The sequence below is a fragment of the Magnolia sinica genome, chromosome 2 (genome assembly GCF_029962835.1).
Source record: "Magnolia sinica isolate HGM2019 chromosome 2, MsV1, whole genome shotgun sequence".
NCBI lineage: Eukaryota > Viridiplantae > Streptophyta > Magnoliopsida > Magnoliales > Magnoliaceae > Magnolia > Magnolia sinica.
The window spans coordinates 2,236,384-2,257,661 of NC_080574.1; the positions used below are offsets into that span (position 1 = coordinate 2,236,384).

A 21,278-nucleotide genomic window follows, 5' to 3' on the forward strand; every position below is an offset into this window, starting at 1 on the left:
TGATTTCTGGATTCCACTGGGTTGAGAATCCAGCTGCCAAATATATTTGAAAAAGAAAAAAAGAGGCAAAATCCAGATTTAAAAGTCCAGGCTTTGGATTCTTAAGTCGTGATCCAAATCCATGCTATCAAATAACCCCTTGTATGCCAGATTTTCGCAGGCTGGCCCACAAAGAGCGCGTTGTTCCATACACGGAGGGAATTATGATTGGACGGTCCATGTGCCCATGACGTGATCGATAATGATTACTTGTACAAATTGGTTAGCTGTGATGCCACTCCCATAATCTCACGTACACAGCAAATATATAAAATGGAAAATAAGAATCCATGAGAAAGGCAATGCTACGTTGGGACGCGCATCTGCGTTCCCTGTTGATGCGAGTTTCTGTTTATCTAGTGGTCCGTGTAGTACACTTGTCATGCATGCAACACAAGCTAATAAACGGACGCGGATTAGCCACTGATAGGTTGAGTAGCTAGACTCACTACTGAAGTGACGTCACCAAGTTATGTGAGCCAGCCCCACTATGATGTATGCGTTTTATCCACGCCGCCCATCCATCTGGAGATATCATTTTATGGCATTAGCCAAAGAATGAGACAGATCCAAAGCTCTACTGGACCCACCACAGAAAATATTGGGGAAAGTGACTCTCACCGTTGAAATCTTCCTGAGGCCCACCATGATGTTTTTTTGAAATCCAAACTGTTCACAAGTTAACACAGACATGAAAGAAGGAAAAACACAAATATCAGCTTGATCAAACTTTTGTGGCGGCACCATGATTTTTTTTTAAAACCAAACTGTTCACAAGTTAACACAGACATGAAAGAAGGAAAAACACAAATATCAGCTTGATCAAACTTTTGTGGCGTTTTTAATGGTGAACGTCACTCTTCCCACTGTTTTCTGTGGAGGGGTCTACTCGACCTTTGGATTTGATTCATTCTTTGGCTATTGTCCTAATATGATCTCTCCAAATGGATGGACGGCGTGGATACAAAACATATATCATGTTGGGGTCCACGGAACTCGGTGACCTCACTTCCGTAGGAGTTTGCTACTCAACCTGTCATTAGCTAATCCGCGTCCAAGCTAAACGGTTCAGATCATGACCGATATTAGGGATTTTTATAGCAAAATTCTCTCAAAATCTGCATTTTTACAAAATAATAACTCCACAACTTAAAATTACATGAAGCTGCTTTTGGAGAGAAATTACAAAAAATGCTTCTTATTTTTTTCTTTAGAAAGTAGTGAACGTCGAGACTTGTGTGGTCCACATGGTGTGTGAAACATCCGACCTATAGCCAATTACTTGGAAGTGCCATTTTAGCGTTGAATTTATGGAGTAATTTTAGTTCCGGGGAGCAATTACTACTGTAGGCATCTTGTTTAACTTATTTATTCTATTCAATTATTAATTAAATATATGTTCCAAGAAGCTCTTGAGAGTAATTACAGGTATGGAAGTCTTAGAGCAACATTAGGTATCAAGAACGATTATAGGTCCGGGAAGTGATTACAGGTCTTGACAGTGGACATCAATTATAGTTCCCAAGAGGTATTTGGAGTGATTAGGTCGTATTATAGTTCTTGAGAGTGATTACCAATCTCATAATCTCATGAGCAATTTTGAGTTTCCATAGTGATTATGGGTCCCGAGAGTGATAAAGGTCTGGTTATAGGTCCTAAGAACGATTACAACTCGGGGGAACAATTACATATCTCAGAAATGATTAGGCTCTAATTACAAGTCCCACCAAAGATTTTGGTCCCAATAGCAATTATGGCCCCCAAAACGACTATAGGTCTTAGGAGCGATTCTAGGCATTGATATTAATTATAGTTCCCAGAAGTTCCTTGTGAGTGATTAGGTCAGATTACAACTCCTGAGAGTGATTACCAATTTCTTGAGCGATTTTGAGTCCTGATAGTGATTATAGATCTCGAGAGCGATTAAGGTTTGGTTTTAAGTCTTCGAAACGATTACAATTCCAGTGAATAATTATAAGTCTCAAGAACGATTAGGCTCTAATTACAAGGACCAGAAGCTATTTCAAGTCTTAGCAAGAATTTACACCCAGATGCATAGCTCAGGTGGTAGATTGAGTGAAAGATACCTCATTTCAACACCGAGGTCTTGGCATCGATTCCCTAGTGGGGGTGGCTAACCGTGAAGTGTGATCTGACGGTGGGTGTACTAACAAGCTTTTAAAAAAAAAAAAAAAAAAAGTCTTAGCAAGAATCTTGGACCCAATAGCGATTATGGCCTCAAAACGACTATAGGTTGTGAGAGCGATTAGCGTCCCGTCATAGGTTTAGGAATGATTTAAAGTCCCAAGAGAAATTTTGGTCTCAAAAGCAATTTCAGGTCTAAAAATTATGGAATCATTTTATTTTAACAAACAGGTGGATAGGATTCTTCAACCAATCTGATGGAATGTAACATAGTGACATTGGTTCCACCATTTCTCTGTTTAAATGGACTAATAGACAGGCACACGTGTAAAGTTGTGGTGTGGGTGTGTGTAAAAAAAAAAATTTAATAAATAAATTCAGTGTGCCTACATGTCAAGAGTCAAGCGTCATAGGCAACCAGAGCATCAAATGACTCTTCAGTTATTTAGGAAGTGGATCCCATGTGAGTAAATAGTTAAGGCTTTAGCTGGTTCCCTCCCATAGAAAAATGCTTTTAACTGAAGGAGTGGATATCCATGGTACACGTGCGTAAAATGACACGCGTGTGCATCGCGTCACTCATAAGTGTGGCTGGAGACCACCGGGAATAGGCTCCGGCCAGACAGTGAAGAAGGCCACTAATTAGGTAGGCTATATATATATCTAATTTTATTTTTTTTAACACACGCACACACACCGCCACGCACTCACGCCGTGGCGGGATTTCATCACCTATGGGTACTCGAACCCTTGACCAGCTGTTGAAACTCCTGGACTGTGTGTAACAAAAATGGATCATCTCAAGACGATGACCAGTGGTCTAATAGTAAGGCTGATCTGATTATCATATGGACCACTCGCTCGTTGAATCCAGACCATTTGCCAATTTTTCTTAACGGTCTATATTCTTTGTACATGTATAACCCTCCTTATGATTGAACCTGACTGATTTCCAAGACGAGTCACCTACCCGGCGGGATTCTCCTGATGTGCGGTTTAGATCTTTTACACGCGTCCCATGTCTATGCGTGTGAGAGGCGAATCCGAAAAGGTGCACGCGCTTTAAATCACTTTGCATTCGATGAGTTCCACCCCCAAGCGCGACTACAAACGCAACACGCTTGGCAACAATGCGCGCGTGTATGGGATCGAGACGCTCCTAAGGTGGGCCCCATTTTATCACGTGCCTCATGCATGTGCGAGGGAACTGAAAAATGATGACGAACGGTCTACACTCAACGTCAAAAGGCCTCTTTCGGCGAGTAAAATCTACCTGCTTTTATTCCAGTAGAGAAATGCTCTCTCTCATGTGCACTAAATCCAGTGCACTTTAAAAGTCCCCTAAACTAGCCTCGCACGTGGAAATAGTCATACGTACGAGATATCAGAGCCACTCATCAGTCGGTCCCCACTGTTTGGGAACCGTAAGCAGATACGATCATCGGGGGGGGGACAAAAGCATAGTCAAATTTAGACCGTTGATAAGTTTCTCTCGACAAATGCCAATTCATTTTATTTTCTTATACGCCAACTGATGATGAAAACAATAAATTTTTCCTAAGTAGTAAATTCTAGTCTTTATCTCCTGATGAACGGATCGGATCTTATATACGTGCATTTATCATTTACATGTGTGAGGATAGTGCACTTTAAAAAATGCACCTGAGAGAGATAGAGTTCCTTATTATTCCTGCAATTCTCGCTATTCTTTACGTCTCAAGAAGCTGAAAAAGGAAGAAAGAAAACCAGAGAGAGCTAGAGAGATTTTCGGATCAGAAAAACAAGAACTGAGAAGGGTTAAAACGAGATGGGGTCTGGATCTTTTCTCAAGGTGTTGGCTCAAAACTTCGATGTTCTTGCGGGGTATGCATTTCACTCTCTCTCTCTCTCTCTCTCTCTCTCTCTCTCAATAGTGAAAAGTTGGAAGTTCATGTTTTCTTTTACTCCTTTTTCTCATGAGTTTATGTAAATATTCGAACTTGAGGTGATTTGAGTTAGAACCCATGATGGATTCTTCTCATTTTGGAGACTGGCAACGTGTTCTACTGAGGGTTTGAAATTGTATGTAGGAAATTTGGAGTATTTCAGGAAGGTGGTTGCATTTCTGCTTGGAAAAAATACATGAGAACTGCTGCATTTTGTTATCAAATTCCTTTTTTTTTTTTTTTTTACAATTCATTTACATGTGGGGATTTTGAGTTCAGCTGATTTGATACAGAGGCTTTTATAGGTCCTTCTCTTCTATGATGTTTTTATTCAATCCTGTTGAAAATTTTAAACTTTGCGTAGGAAGTTGTTATTTTGATGAGGAATCATTGATGTTCTTGCCTGATATCTTTAGATGAAAAAAGAAAAGAAAAAGGTGGATGCATACAAATTCTGTTAAGCTCCCTCCTTATGGTACTCGTGCAAACATGTCTGTTCATAGGGACTATTAATCTGATGGGCCAAAGTGTCAATAGGCTATGTGGGCAAACAAACCACAGCGATTAGACAACTCTGACCATCCATTTGCTGTGAGTTTTCCTGGTTGAATGTGGAATGCTGCTTAACTGTTCCTTCTGCAAGACACTGATCGGATGGATATCACATTTAAATCCCGTTGAATTTAGTGATATGGCCTATCTATTTGGTGGCCCACCTGAAAAACCGCTTAATCACCAGAAATGTTTGCCATGTGTACTGACAGAAAGGAACTACACAGTATTTTTATGAGCATTCCTTCCATTGAATACATGTTCCGTCACTCTGTCTAAATTTCAGTTTCAAGTAATTTGACACAGTATTTTTTTAAGCATTCCTCCCATTGAATGCGTGTTCCCATCTGTGTCTAAATTTCAGTTTCAAGTAGTTTGGCATAGAACCTTCGATGTTTTATTTTTTGTGTAAATATTCTGTTGATTATTTTGTATTTTTAAAATATATATATATATATATATATATATATATATATATATATATATATATATATATATATTATGTGTGTTGAAAAGTTGTGATTTTGAGGAGGTTGATTCTCTGTGTGTTTTCTGTCCTTTTTTACTTTCCTAATTCCTGTGGTGTGTTTGATATGCAGGCCTTTGGTTGCTCTGGTTTATCCCCTGTAAGTGCTTTTATTTTATTTTTTAAGTAATGAGATACTGAAAAAGTCAGTCTGTTTCTATGATTTTGTTTCTAATTTGTAAATTTATGAGGTGGGTATTTTCCTTTTTATTTTTTCTTTTTTTTTGCTTTCTTATTATTATTTTTTTTTTAAAAAAAATTTGGTGTTTTTAGTTTGATGAGTGGTGGTAATTGGTGAAATCTTTTTTTTTGTTTCCTTTTCTTTACAGGTATGCTTCAGTTAAGGCAATAGAGAGTAAATCTGTTGTTGACGATAAGCAATGGCTAACATATTGGGTTTTGTACTCCCTGATAACCCTCTTTGAGCTTACATTTGCAAAAGTCATTGAATGGTAAATTTTGATACTCAAGAATGTGTATTATTTTGGATGGTGTGGAAATTTCCCCATTTTCGGTCTTGCAAATGTGATTTTTTCCTCTTGAATTAGGGATAATATTGAATTTCTGTTTTTTACTTTTTTTTTTCCCTTGAATAATGCAACATGGTGTCAGAATATGTGTTTTTGGTTTTTGTTGTTCTTAACAAAACACAGTGTGTTAATGCATCTAGGGGAACTGTGAGTAACCACCCTGAAGTAAAAAATAGGCACTTTCATTATTTTTTTTAATGGATACTTTTGGCACATAAATAATGGAAATAGCTCTTGCGCCTAGGGTTAGGGTTAAGGAGATATGGGATCTGTGAAAAAACTCTACAACCGTCTTGTACCATGGATGTGGTGATGCACCATGGCGAACCACATGGGTTATGTCTTTGTTATTGTTTGTTCTTTCCCTTTTAGTTCTCAATATTGGCCATGTGATCTTTCAAACATCAATCAAATCCATTTCACTAAATTGAAACAGAAAGGAGTTCATGAGGTCAGCATGTAATATGACATGAAATAGGACTACTTTTATCATCCAAGTTGTGTTTGGACACAAGATGAATTGGATTTTGAACATTCGTTTTAATTGCAGTGGAATTGAACATACAGTTCAATATGTATGCTAAGGAATACAATCATGGTTTGGTTATTCCCGCTTTATAATGCTAGTCATTGCAATAAACTCTATGGTGCTTCCAAACACATCTTGAAGGAAAAAATTAATTGTGAAATTAGAAGCATATCTAAGATGCAATGACGAACCAATGGAATCCCAAGTCCCAGGGTTGGCTCAGTATTCAGAAACCATATTAGCTCCTATATGAATGTTGGAGGCCAAAGAGGGGTACTTGGGAAGGATGTCAAAGAAGAAGCTTAGTCTTTAGAAACCATATTAGCTCCTCTATGAATATTGGAGGCCGAAGTGGTGTACTTGTGAAGGATGCCAAAGAAGTCTCTCCTCTATGATATATATATATATGATCCTCTATGAATATTGGAGGAGTAGCCCGCACCCGCTTCTTCTCCTCTGCTCGTATCTCGCTCTGATGATTGAACATAGAGGGCTATGTGCGACAAAGGCTCTGTGGGCCCCACTGTGATGGATTTGTAAAATCCACACTGTACGTATGTTGTGCCATTCATGTTAGGATGCTGGCCCAAATACTAGGCATCTAAAGCTTGATTGGGTCACAACACCAGAAAAGGTGGGCATGCCCTTTAACCTGACGGCATATGTTTCTTTCAACTCCTTGCTGGGAGTAGCACACCCACTTCTTCTCATCTTTGCGTGTATGGCACATGGATGATTGAATATAGGGAGATATGCAACAAAGGTTTTGTGAGGCCCACTGCGATGGATATGTAACATCCACACCATACATTTGTTGTGTTGACTCATGTTAGGATGTCAGTCCAAAAACTAGGCAGATCTAAAGCTCAAATGGGCCACAACACCAGAAAAAAGTGAGCATAGGTTACCCACCACCAACACCTTTCTCTCTCTTTCTGCATGCAGCTGTACTCGTATTAATAATAACAAAGAAGTGTCTTGATAATCCATTGGTATGAATGTTCACTTGTTGTAAATTTGCAATTGGTTTCTTGCTGTCATATTCTTTTATTTTTATCAATGCAAACTGTTTTATTTGTTTCTTGTCTTGAATTTCTTCATACTCACCACAGGTTTCCTATCTGGCCTTATGCCAAGCTGGTAGCTACTTGCTGGTTGGTCTTGCCTTACTTCAGTGGCGCTGCATATGTTTATGAACATTTTATTAGGCCATGCATTGTGAATGCGCAAACCATTAATATCTGGTATGTCCCGCGAAAGAAGGACATCTTCAGCAAGCCAGATGACATTCTAACTGCTGCAGAAAAATACATTGCAGAAAATGGGCCCGAAGCATTTGAGAATCTCATCAGCAAGGTATATCAATAGCAAAAAATGATTATTTTTCATTTTTCTTGGACCTGGACTTGGAGCATCCCAAATTTCAATTTAAATAAAGTGCCTTTTCATTTAAATTTGAAACATGCCTTTATTTTAATCAAAACTTGTACAGAAAATCACCAACCCAATTTCTTAAATGACATAACCACATTTGAAACCACGTCCAAAATTTTAAAACCCAACTTGGAAATTCATCTTTTCTAATTTTTATTTGACTGAGTCAATTAAAAACCCACCAATCAACAAAATAATTGGCAGATGCAATAATTGGCTCAAGTAAATTTTTGTTATTTTCTAAGTCAATCGGTGAGTTTTCAAACATCGAGATAGAAACATATCTGCCATCTTGCATCAGATTCTGGCATAGCGATGATACCAATGCACGTACATTGGTATGTAGGGATGCAGCTTGGGTTTGGGCTAACCTGAACCCGATTGACCCAACCTGAGTTCGGGTCAGGTTATCAAGGTCTGCGGGTTGGGTTCGGGCTGAGCAAATTCAGGTGGTGTTAGGTCAGTTGGGAATAATTACATGTATATGGGTTGGGTCTCGTCGGGTTGGAATTCAGGTCGGGTTGGGTCTCGTCGGGTTGGAATTCAGGTCGGGTTGGGTTGCGGGTTGGATCCTCAAGGCAAGGTTGGGCTTGGGTTGACCCTCAACCCAACCCAACCCACCTGAGTTGCACCCTTACTAGTATGTTGTTTTACACACAAGGTTTCAAGGCTCTGACAAATAACAGTAGTCATTCTCATTTCCTCACCATTCAGACTCCTGAATTCCTAGAAACTGGTGACAACACTGACAGATCTTCCTCCTCTGCTTCCCAACAAACCATCGAACAAATACTTCAAAAAGATGCACCTATTTTTTGGAGTAATCTCATTGTGTTATTTCATACCGATTCCCTTTTTTTGTCTTTACTTGAAAAATTACTGAAAAGGCGCGTACTTTTCGGTAGTCATACCTGAAGGGAAAAAAAAAAAAAAAGAAGAAAAAACCCCTCATATTCACATACAAAAATTGATTTTCTTTAGTTCTGCAATCTCCATAAGATTTGTAATTATTGTAATGAAACAAGGAGTGCCATCTTGGTCGCATTAAAATTTAGTGGTCTTTTTGAAGAGGTGAGTAGCATGTATGTCAACTGAGGACTTTCACTGAAAAAATAAATTTACATGTGTTATGATCTGCAGACTAGTAGGGAAACGAAGTCAAGAAGGAGTAACAATTACATGATCTTTGATGAATATGATGATAGCTATATTGCCCATGAGTCTATTGACCATTTTCACCAACCGTACCATCAGGTGAGGTGGATCACATCTCTCTGTGCTAAGTTCTGATTTTCTGTTTGGACATGAATTTCAATTCATTAGCATCTACTGATCAGTTTCCCATCATCATTTATTGCCCATCCATTGCAGTCGTAGACAAGCAATCATCGAGCCTTCTCCCAACTGTTTGCGTTTGCATACTCTCTGCTGGTGATACCAACATTTCAAGAATTAGCATATCCATGTGAGTCTTAATGCAGTTGTTTCTTTTTCTTTTCTTTTTTTCTTTTTTTCTGTTTTCCTGGGGGTTTGCTTTCCTTCCCATTGATGTTGCCTTTGTGGTCATTGTCTCCATGTGTATTAATTTGTCCGTCTACAATTAATATTGCATTTAGGCACTTGTAATATATTATATCTTCCTTCTACTATAAATGCATTGATAGTTTGTGGAAAGATGTGTAAGGCTTGTTTCTGCCTCTTTTTCCCCCAGCCTTGGATTTGAGGTGTCTACTCAACAGTCACCACCTCTTGTTTTTCTTGACTCCATTACCATGCAAAAGAAAAGGATGACAATGTCTTTATGGGGTAATGAGCTAGATTCTTAATCATAAGCAAGGAGGTATACTGACATCAGCACTAGGGAAAGAAAGCCCTTTGCACCTGTTTGTTTTGCTAAAAACTCCTTGAAAATGTTTTTCCTCATTCCATTTTGCAACTGTTAGGGTTGCAATCACACAAAGGGAAGCTTTTTCCCTTCAAATTTGCTATTTAAAATGTCACATTAGAGATAAACTCTTTTCCATCCATTTGACTTTTTTGAAAAAAGAAGAAGAAGAGGAGATTGCACTCTCTTGTTGAAGAGGGGAAAACAAATACAAATACTTTGTTGCACGATCTGTTGCTTCCCAAACCGGTGCAAATATCTTACCAATGCAAACAGGTTGCGATCTATCCAAACAGGCCCCAAGGGATCTACTCTATTATCTGAGTCAGTACTAGTGTAGCGCCTCATCTGTCCATCCATCAATGAACTCTTAACTAGCGAGAGCGTCCCATTCCTTAAATATAAAGTATCTATCTCCTTTGTGTTTCTTGTATGTAGGTTCTTATTAACAAGGTGTTCTTAGAGTGGTCCCATTAGGTAAATGTTACTTGGCCCAAAGATCCAGCAGGTCCACATCTCAGGTGGCATGTTTGAAGAGAGATTGTTTTGCCTCTGTCAGGACTCAATATCCAGCCAGCGTGGCCACCCACTGGGACCCACATGCTGAGATGGTCCATTTTCTCATTATTGCCTTAAATAAGCTATTATCTCATAATTACTCTTCAAAGATGATCCTAACCTTGATTTTTAGAGTTGAATGGGAGCTATTGAAAATTGTCTCCTCATTGTTCTAAATTCATCTAGAGAGTGATAGCATCTGTTCGATGATTGGACTACATACACACACCATGTGAGCCCCAAAACAGCTCTATACCCATACCATGCATGTGAGCTCGCCTTCCAAGGGGTTGTTTCATGTTTTGTTTCTCAAAGTGAATATAGGATATATTGGAACCTAGGCAATTGAAATGATTGCTGGCACACCAGCACCATTATGATACTTTTGTAATAAAGTATGCGTGGTAAAATACATGTAGCAATTGTGTGTGATGATCAGGAGCGTTAATCATGTGAGCCTTTAATAAGATCGGCCATATCAAAGAATTCACAGGATTGGACTGTGCTAGCTGGTCTGAAAAAGGAAAGATTAGGGCCATGGTCTGCAGTCTACCAGGACAACAAGTAGACGAATATAATCACTGGGGGAATTGGAACGTGCAAAAGGAGAGAAAATAATAATAATAATAATAATAATAATAATAAAGAGGAGAAAAAAAGGTTTGGAAAGAACGTGGCTGTATGCAAAGAGAGAGAGAGGGAGGATCACCAATGGTGGGGGACTTATCCACACTTCTTTCTGTTTCGTGGCCCACTTGAATTTTAGATCTGTTTCTTTTTTGGGCTGATGTCCTAATATAAGGCGGGGCATGTAGATGGATGTTACAGAGTCATCACAGTAGCTCTACGTAGCCTTTGTTGGATGGGCTCATGATGGGGCTATGTGGGAATGCAAAGAGAGGTGAGGGCGGGCTACCCGCGCAGGAAAAATGATTTGGGAGGAATGGCTAAAATCAAATCATCTGTTTACAAGCACATATATTTTCAAAATTCCAGAAATATCACTGATACATATTGAAATATCATTTAATGTCTCATAGAATTTCTCAGGCTACGACTCTCCTAAAACTAATTGCATGGGCAAATTGTCCTTGGCTCTCATGTTATATATAGTAGAGATACAACCACTGCATATCTTTTCCTTTAGCCCATGAGTTCAGTGGCCCACCATATCAACAGTCCGGTAACAAGACATCTTCAACCTGTGTACTGGAAGGAGCTGCATTTTACATTCAACATCATATTGTAAAATATGATAGATTAAGATGGTAAGTAGAACAAGGAGGAGAATGTCATGAGACTGTTGATTACAATGGGGTGAGTGTTCTTGAGCGTAGGTGGTGGTGATTTTTCTTGCTTTTTCCCGCTTGTTTTCATGTCTTGTTTGCAATGGGATTGTTAGTCCTCTTTTATGTACTTCCGGTCCACCCTTCGCTCATCAACTCTCTCAAGGTGAAACAGCCTTCTCATTAACACATCTACGTGGGGATTTCCCAGGATCTTCACCACAAACGGCTAGGATCAAGAGGGTCTCATGACCATTTATCCGACAATGCTAAGTTGAGGGAGGATTTCTAGAGTTGCGATCAAAAGGGTGCATCTACAAATAAAAAACCGCACGGCTGCAGGGAACCAAGAAGTGATTAAGTTGGTCCAGTCATCACACGTATTAGGACCCACCTGATGAATGGTTTGGATCTCACACTAGCACGTCTGGGCTAACTTGTGTTATTTCCTAGTGTAACTTTTCTCTGTCAGTAGCCTAAAAACGTCTGAACGGTGTAGAATCTTTTTTTTCGTGCCTACAAGTTAACGTGTGCATGAGATCTGGGGCGTTCATCAGGCTGCTCATCGGTTGAATGTATCCTAGCGCAGGATAATGATTCATCTGATGGCCATATATGTATTAGCAAATGAAGACTGTTGATGGCCATATATGTATTAGCAAATAAATGAAGACTGTTGATGGCTATATACGTATTAGCAAATGAAGACCGTTGATGGCCATATATGTATTAGCAAATGAAGACTGTTGATTATTGTTTTCATGACTGTCAACTTTTTCCACGCGCGGGCCCCACGCCAGGGAATGTTTAATGCAGGGCCCACCGGTTGGATGGCATGGGCAGTGCACCTAGTGACACGTCGGCACTGAGGGGGCTGGACTAAAACAAGCCTAACCATCTCCTCCGAGTAGAGCTGGGCATCGAATCGACTCGGACCGAGTTAGGGCTGACCCGACTTGATCTGATTTTGAAATATGCCTGACCCGAACTCGACCTGGCTCAGTATTGAGTCCAGCATGCCTGACCCGATACGAATCTGGTATGCCCTGGACTGATCTGGACCTAGTTCGAACCAGTCAAAAGTACCAGGTCGAGTCGAGTTGGATCGAGGGAGTGGAGAGAGAGAGAGAGACTCGATTTTCACTACATCCGCTAGACTTGACTCGATCTGAAACCCATTCGGTTCGGATCGAGTCGGGTCCGAACGAGTCGAGTAGTCCCGTGCCCAACTCTACCTCCGAGAGTCCAAGTGTACGAATGCTGTGATAGTTCGTCACCATTTTAAAATGGTGGTGACTCTTCAACTGTACGCATGGCATAGTTGTGCCGCAATCCACGTTGTTCAAATATCGGATAGAATTTCGGGGTCGAGCCTGAGCACAAGAGGATGGTAAACGTATGATTTTGCCCTTGGAACCTGGACCGTTCACTGTGTTATTTTTAACCATCCATTCAGTAGCCATCATTGTATGGTTAAGACTATTTTTTACCATCTGATTTCAGATATACGAACCATCCACAATGTTCTAGATATCCGCGTATGAGTTCCACGTGCGAGGAGGATGAGTCACCACCATTTTCCAAAATGGTCTTAAACTGCCATACAAGTCTTGCACCTTTTCTGATATTGGCCATCCATCAGATGCTAGGATCCATCTAAGTACAGATGGATCGTAGAATGCTCATCCGTTGAAATCAAGCATGTTTATCGAATGGTTGTGATCATCTTTACCAAAGGAGGACAGCGATCGCCCATGTTTTCACACGTAGTCAAGGGCGGAATTTCAACATGAGGTCTTAGCTAACAGAGAAGTGTGAATTGACAGTGGGGTGTGCTAACGAGCTAACCAAAATTTTTTTTAAAAAGTACGTTAAGAAAACACATGTCATTTAAAAATATTTATAAAATCGTATGTAATCTTCACGGTATGCAAAGGTAGGCCCTTTTTAAATGTCAAAATATAAATGGATAAATGGATGGATATAGATGGATAAATGGATGGATATAGATGGCTATATATATATATATAAGGAAAAGGTACTATGCGCTCGACCTCACGAGTCCGTCCCATGAGGTAGAGTTGTGTGGGCCCCACCGTGATGCGTTTCGAACATCTACCCCATCAGTCAGATGCACCATTCCATCGTGGGCCTAGGTCTCAAAAATCAAGTCAATCCGTGACTTGTGTGGGCCACACCACATACAGAAAGTGGGGAGGGGCCGTGCACCATTAAAACATTCATAATTAGTTTTTTGGGCCCACCGAGATGTGGTTTGCAAATCCAGCCCATCCATTATGTGTGTCCTACTTTGATGAGGGTTCAGACCAAGTTTCAGCAGCATTAAAAACTCACGTGGGCCCCACCAAGCGCTTTTATATGTTTTAATGGTGTTTTCACATGATTTTAGATGGTATGGCTCACCTGAGTTCCGTATACGGCTGATTTTTGGGATATCCCATAATTTAGAGGGGACCCATCAAATGCACGGTGTTGATGGTCGACACACATCACGGTTGGGCCCTCACAACTCAACTTCACGGGAGCTTATCGTGAGGTGGAGTGCATAGTACCTTTTCTCATATATAGAGAGAGAAAGAGAGAGAGAGAGAGAGAGAGGGGCCCCGGGAAACGCTGCGCTGCTTTGGGTCATACAACAACGGTGCACAAAAGATATGCGGCTTCCTTAAAACACGTAAACGGCAAGCGTATATTTGATAATAAACAAAAAAGCAGGCTGGTTTCATACATTACTCACAAAAATGTAAGGGATGAGAACAATGGTGCAGCGATTTGCGGCACACTAAAAAACCCAGCAAGCACATGCTGGATCAGGGCCACTCATCAGGTGGGGCCCACTTTGAGCATGCCTTGTGGAAAATATCAAGAGGCTCCGTTAACTAGGTTGGAACAATACATGTGCGGCACGCCTGATGAAGGGATGGTCCTGATTTTTCGGTCATGACAGGCCAGTGGTTGCTCGGTAAGCGATTCACCATGCTGCGGCCATGGCAAGAGCCGGGAAAGTACGTGCAGAACCGAAATCCGGAATCGTCTGCAACCGTGGTGTGGTCTATTTGAAATTCATATCACTCCCAAATTTGGAACCATGCTATAAAGGATGGATGGTGTGGATGCAACACATACGCAATGGTGGGGCCGCAGAACTTTACCTAGTCAACACGCCAGCATGCGGGCGCGGATTAGAGACCAAATCGCTACCGAAGTGACGTCACCTCGCTCTGTGGGCCCCACCACGATGCATGTGTTGTATCCGTACCGTCCATCCATTTGGAGAGATCGTTTTATAGCGTGATAAAAATAATTAGATAGATCTAAAGTTCAAGTAGACCCACCATAGAAAACAGTGGGGACAATGACATCCACCGTTCAAAACTTCTTAGAGGCCACAGAAGTTTCCAATCAAGTTTATATTTATTTTTTTTCACTTCATCTATCTCTATGTTAATTTATGAATAGATTGGATCTAAAAAATACATCATGAGGGGCTTATAAATGTTTCAACGGTGGGTGTGACTTATCCCACGGTTTTCTGTGGTGGGTCCACTTGAATTTTAGATCTATCTCATTCTTTTTCTAATGCCATAAAAAGATCTCTACAAATGGTTAGACGGCATGGATACAACACATGCATCATGGTGGGGTCCACAGAGCTTGGTGACGTCACTTCAGTCGCTATTTGGCTACTCACCTTGTCAGCATATAATCCGCGCCCCCAGCATGCATATGGACGCGGATTTCCTGGAAAGCCTTTACCAAGAAGTTCCCCACGCTTAGAAGCTAGGTGGGACCACTGTGATGTTTGTAAGAAATTCACCCCGTCCGTTAGTTTTGCAATCCCATTTCACGACATGTGACGAAAATGAACCGGATCCGAGACTCAAGTGGGCCACACGAGAGGAAAAAAGGAAGAGAAATTTGTGACTGTACGACCCATTTATGGCCCATTTAGGAAACTAAGCCCACCTCACTTTCCTTTGCGAGAATACGCCCCAGCTGTACCGAAGGCATGCCAAAGGTCGAAAATGCCCCCTGCTTGTTCCTTCAAGCGGATATGTGGTGCTCGAAGACGAGCGCTGACACTCCTCGAACTCTGAGTTGTACGAACGGTTCAAAAGATATCAAAGTTACATGGTCCCCACAGTTACGTATTTATTATATCCACAACGTTCATCCATATTTCGAGATGATCTGTGAGCATTATCAAAAAAAAAAAATCCTATCCAAAGATCAACTGGACCACACCACAAAGAGCAACAGGAAAATTGATTTTCACCGTTAAAAATTTTGTAGGGCCCACCATAACATTTATTTTCCGTCCAATATATTCATAATGTCACAAAGACCTAGATGAAGAGGAAAAACAAATTTTGTAATGATTCAAAACTTCTGGGACACCTAAAAGGGTTTCAATGGTAGACGTCCAATCTTCCACTGCCTTTTACAGTGTGGTCCACTTGATAGCTAAATCTATCTTATTTTTCTTCCCAAGCGTTAGTACGAGTTCACCAAATAGATGGACAGTTTGGATATAACACATACCTCATAAAAGGACCCACAAAGGCGGTAGGGATTACAACAGGGAAAAAAAGATATGGTATCTATGGCTATGGATTATAACCGTAGAGATAACCGCAGCCAATGCTTTTTCAATATGTCCTCTACTATACATCGAAGGTCTTTCGATATATACTTTGATATATCGAATGTCTTTCGATTAATCGAAAAATGTCCAAAACTGTCCAGCAACTTTGCATAAAAAATTCTACAATTTTCGATTAATCGAAGTGTATTCGATATGTATTGAAGATATAGCTACAGATTATAGCTGTAGCCATAATTGTAGTCCGTAAAAGTCTATGCAAATTTTTTTATTTTTTTATTTTTTATTTTTTATTTTTTATTTTTCACATGGAGAACTTTATTCTACTTACAATTTTCTCTAATACATATTTATATAAATATGTATGTATAAGCATATAAAAAAAATTTCTCTCTTTTTTTCATTTATTTCTCTATTCATTTAACAAGAATATCTTCTAAACCAAAATTAGTTACTTGATGTACCCTATATGATTTTGGGGTAGGAGAAGATACTTTAGCCAACTAACCTAGTTATTTTCCAAGATTTCATCAGGTCGATGGTCGAAAATCCATTTCATTCACTTTGCGGTCAATTTCAATCAGTTCGTGGTCATTTCCATGCATTTCACCGACAATTCCCTCCACTTCACGGACAATTTCATGCATTTCACGGTCATCCCAAACTATTTCGTGTTGATTCACGGTCACTTCGAGGCATTTCACGGTCAATTCCCTTCACTTCACGGTCATTTGCATGTATTTCACGGTTAATTCGCATCAATTCATGATCATTCCCATGCACTTCACGGTCATCCCAAACTATTCCGTGTTGATTCACGGTCGTTTCGAGGCATTTCACGGTCAATTCCCTTCACTTCACGGTCAGTTGACTGACCGTGAAGTGAAGGGAATTGATCGCGAAATGCCTCGAAACGACCGTGAATCAACACAGAATTGTTTGGAATGACCGTGAAATGCATGGGAATGATCATGGTTTGAAGCGATTTGAGCGCAAAATGCATGCAAATGACCGTGAAGTGAAGGGAATTGACCGCGAAATGCCTCGAAACGACCGTGAATCAACACGAAATTGTTTGGGACGACCATGAAATGCATGGGAATGATCATGGTTTGAAGCGATTTGAGCGTGAAATGCATACAACTGACAGTGAAGTGAAGGGAATTGACCGCGAAATGCCTCGAAATGACCGTGAATCAACACGGAATTGTTTGGGACGACCGTGAAATGCATGGGAATGATCATGGTTTGAAGTGATTTGACCGTAAAATGCATGCAAATGATCGTGAAGTGAAGGGAATTGACCGCGAAATGCCTCGAAACGACCGTGAATCAACACGGAATTGTTTGGGACGACCGTGAAATGCATGGGAATGATCATGGTTTGAAGCGAATTGATCGCGAAATGCATGCAAATGACTGTGAAGTGAAGCGAATTGACCGCGAAATGTCTCGAAACGACCATGAATCAACACGGAATTGTTTGGGACGACCGTGAAGTGCATGGGAATGATCATGGTTTGAAGCGAATTGACCGCGAAATGCCTTGAAACGACCGTGAATCAATACGAAATTGTTTGGGATGACCGTGAAATGCATGGGAATGATCATGGTTTGAAGCGATTTGACCGCGAAATGCATGCAACTGATCGTGGAGTGAAGGGAATTGACCGCGAAATGCCTCGAAACGATCGTGAATCAACACGAAATTATTTGGGATGACCACGAAATGCATGAGAATAATCATGGTTTGAAGCGATTTGACCGCGAAATGCATACAAATGACCGTGAAGTGAAGGGAATTGACCGCGAAATACCTCGAAACGACCGTGAATCAACACGGAATTGTTTGGAATGACCGCAAAATGCATGGGTATGATCATGGTTTGAAGCGAATTGACCGCGAAATGCATGCAAATGACCGTGAAGTGAAGGGAATTGACCGCGAAATGCCTCGAAACGACCATGAATCAATACGGAATTGTTTGGGATGACCGTGAAATGCATAGGAATGATCATGGTTTGAAGCGATTTGACCGCGAAATGCATGCAACTGACCGTGGAGTGAAGGGAATTGACCGTGAAATGCCTCGAAACGACCGTGAATCAACACGAAATTGTTTGGGATGACCGCAAAATGCATGGGAATGATCATGGTTTGAAGCGAATTGACCGCAAAATGCATGCAAATGACCGCGAAGTGAAGGGAATTGACCGCGAAATGCCTCGAAACGACCGTGAATCAACACGGAATTGTTTGGGATGATCGCGAAATGCATGGGAATGATCATGGTTTGAAGCGATTTGACCGTGAAATGCATGCAAATGACCGTGAAGTGAAGGAAATTGACTGCGAAATGCCTCGAAACGACCGTGAATCAACACGGACTTGTTTGGGATGACCGCGAAATGCATGGGAATGATCATGGTTTGAAGCGATTTGACCGCGAAATGCATGCAAATGACCGTGAAGTGAAGGGAATTGACCGCGAAATGCCTCGAAACGACCGTGAATCAACACGGAATTGTTTGGGATGACCGCAAAATGCATGGGAATGATCATGGTTTGAAGCGATTTGACCGCGAAATGTATGCAAATGACCGTGAAGTGAGGGGAATTGACCGTGAAATGCCTCGAAACAACCGTGAATCAACATGGAATTGTTTGGGATGACCGTGAAATGCATAGGAATTATCATGGTTTGAAGCGATTTTGACCGCGAAATGCATGCAAATGACCGTGCAACTTAAGAGACTAGAAGAAGCACACTATGAACACAACTTGGATAACATGGAGTGTGTACCGACATGGGTGTGTACTAACAAGCTAACCTAAAAAAGCAAAATAAAAAAAAATATATAAAAAAAAACACATTAGAAAAAAAAAGAAAAAATTACACTTCGATATATCGAATAGAACACGATATATCGAAACTCTTCGATATAATCGAAACCTAATTGATTAATGGTAGAGTAAGTTGTCGATTATATCGAAATCTAGTCGATATAATAGCAGTAAGTCATCCTTACAACCGACCAATATATCGACTATTATTCGATTGATCGAAAATAGTCACACAATGTCCAACGACAAAATACTTTTTAAATTGTATTATTGATATAATCGAGTAGATGTCGATATATCGAGGTATCGATATATCGACTAGATTTCGATATATCGAAAATTGTCAGAAAATGTCCAGCGTCGAACTGCTTTTTTAGTGCAATTATCGATTATGTCTCTGGTATTTCGATATATCGAAGTACGTATATATCGAGTAAATATCGATATATCGAAAATGTACCTCAATGGTCCAGCAACCAGAATCTTATTGACTGGGGAAGGGTTTCAAGTGGAGGAGGTGGGCCACTATTCGCGGATCGAGAAGCTCGATTTAAATGAAGAAGGGGGAGGAGATGGTGATGGAATCGAGGGTATGTTGTTGTGTGGGTCAATTGAGAATGATTGTCCATCATCATCTGGTAAAGAATCTCTATTGATCGAAGTGCTCAAAGAAGGATATGATAATGGACTGGAGGATGTGATATTGCATCTGGTAAACAATTCCATGTTGATTCACAGTCGTTTTGAGGCATTTCGCGGTCAATTCCCCTCACTTCACGGTCATTTGCATGCATTTCGTGGTCAAATCGCTTCAAACCATGATCATTCCCATGCATTTCGCGGTCATCCCAAACAATTCCGTGTTGATTCACGGTCGTTTCGAGGCATTTCGCGGTCAATTCGCTTCACTTCATGGTCAGTTGCATGCATTTCGCGGTCAATTCGCTTCAAACCATGATCATTCCCATGCACTTCACGGTCGTCCCAAACAATTCCGTGTTGATTCACGGTCGTTTCGAGGCATTTCGCGGTCAATTCGCTTCACTTCACGGTCATTTGCATGCATTTCGCGGTCAATTCGCTTCAAACCATGATCATTCCCATGCATTTCGCGGTCGTCCCAAAAATTTCGTGTTGATTCACGGTCGTTTCGAGGCATTTCGCGGTCAATTCCCTTCACTTCACGGTCATTTGCATGCATTTCGCGGTCAAATCGCTTCAAACCATGATCATTCCCATGCATTTCGCGGTCATCCCAAACAATTCCGTGTTGATTCACGGTCGTTTTGAGGCATTTCGCGGTCAATTCCCTTCACTCCACGGTCATTTGCATGCATTTCGCAGTCAAATCGCTTCAAACCATGATCATTCCTATGCATTTCGCGGTCATCCCAAACAATTCCGTGTTGATTCACGGTCGTTTCGAGGCATTTCGCGGTCAATTCCCTTCACTTCACGGTCATTTGCATGCATTTCGTGGTCAATTCGCTTCAAACCATGATCATTCCCATGCATTTCGCGGTCATCCCAAACAATTCCGTGTTGATTCACGGTCGTTTCGAGGCATTTCGCGGTCAATTTCCTTCACTCCACGGTCAGTTGCATGCATTTCGCGGTCAAATCGCTTCAAACCATGATCATTCCCATGCATTTCACGGTCATCCCAAAAAATTTCGTGTTGATTCATGGTCGTTTCGAGGCATTTCGCGGTCAATTCCCTTCATTTCACGGTCATTTGCATGCATTTCGCAGTCAAATCGCTTCAAACCATGATCATTCTCATACATTTCGCGGTCATCCCAAACAATTCCGTGTTGATTCATGGTCGTTTCGAGGCATTTCGCAGTCAATTCCCTTCACTTCACGGTCATTGGCATGCATTTCGCAATCAAATTGCTTCAAACCATGATCATTCCGATGCATTTTGCGGTCATCCTGAACAATTCCGTGTTGATTCACGGTCGTTTTGAGGCATTTCGCGGTCAATTTCCTTCACTCCATAGTCATTTGCATGCATTTTACGGTCAAATCGCTTCAAACCATGATCATTCCTATGCATTTCGCAGTCATCCCAAACAATTCCGTGTTGATTCACGGTCGTTTCGAGGCATTTCGCGGTCAATTCCCTTCACTTCACGGTCATTTGCATGCATTTCGCTGTCAATTCGCTTCAAACCATGATCATTCCCATGCATTTCACGGTCATTCCAAACAATTCCGTGTGATTCACGGTCGTTTCGAGGCATTTCGCGGTCAATTCCCTTCACTTCACGGTCAGTTGCATGCATTTCGCAGTCAAATCGCATCAAACTATGATCATTCCCATGCATTTCGTGGTCATCCCAAACAATTCCGTGTTGATTCACGGTCGTTTCGAGGCATTTCGCGGTCAATTCGCTT

At 40.9% G+C, this 21,278-nt stretch overlaps 1 protein-coding gene across 1 annotated transcript; it reads left to right on the top strand.

Annotated features, from left to right (window-relative positions):
• Positions 1 to 3,891: 3,891 nt before the first annotated feature.
• Positions 3,892 to 9,354, top strand: LOC131231621 (HVA22-like protein a). The gene is made up of 6 exons (XM_058227880.1): positions 3,892 to 4,047; positions 5,261 to 5,287; positions 5,517 to 5,639; positions 7,359 to 7,602; positions 8,821 to 8,934; positions 9,052 to 9,354. Exons 1-6 carry the CDS (start codon positions 3,992 to 3,994, stop codon positions 9,055 to 9,057), a joined length of 570 nt encoding a protein of 189 aa, XP_058083863.1. The 5' UTR covers positions 3,892 to 3,991; the 3' UTR covers positions 9,058 to 9,354.
• The last annotated feature ends 11,924 nt before the right edge of the window (positions 9,355 to 21,278 follow it).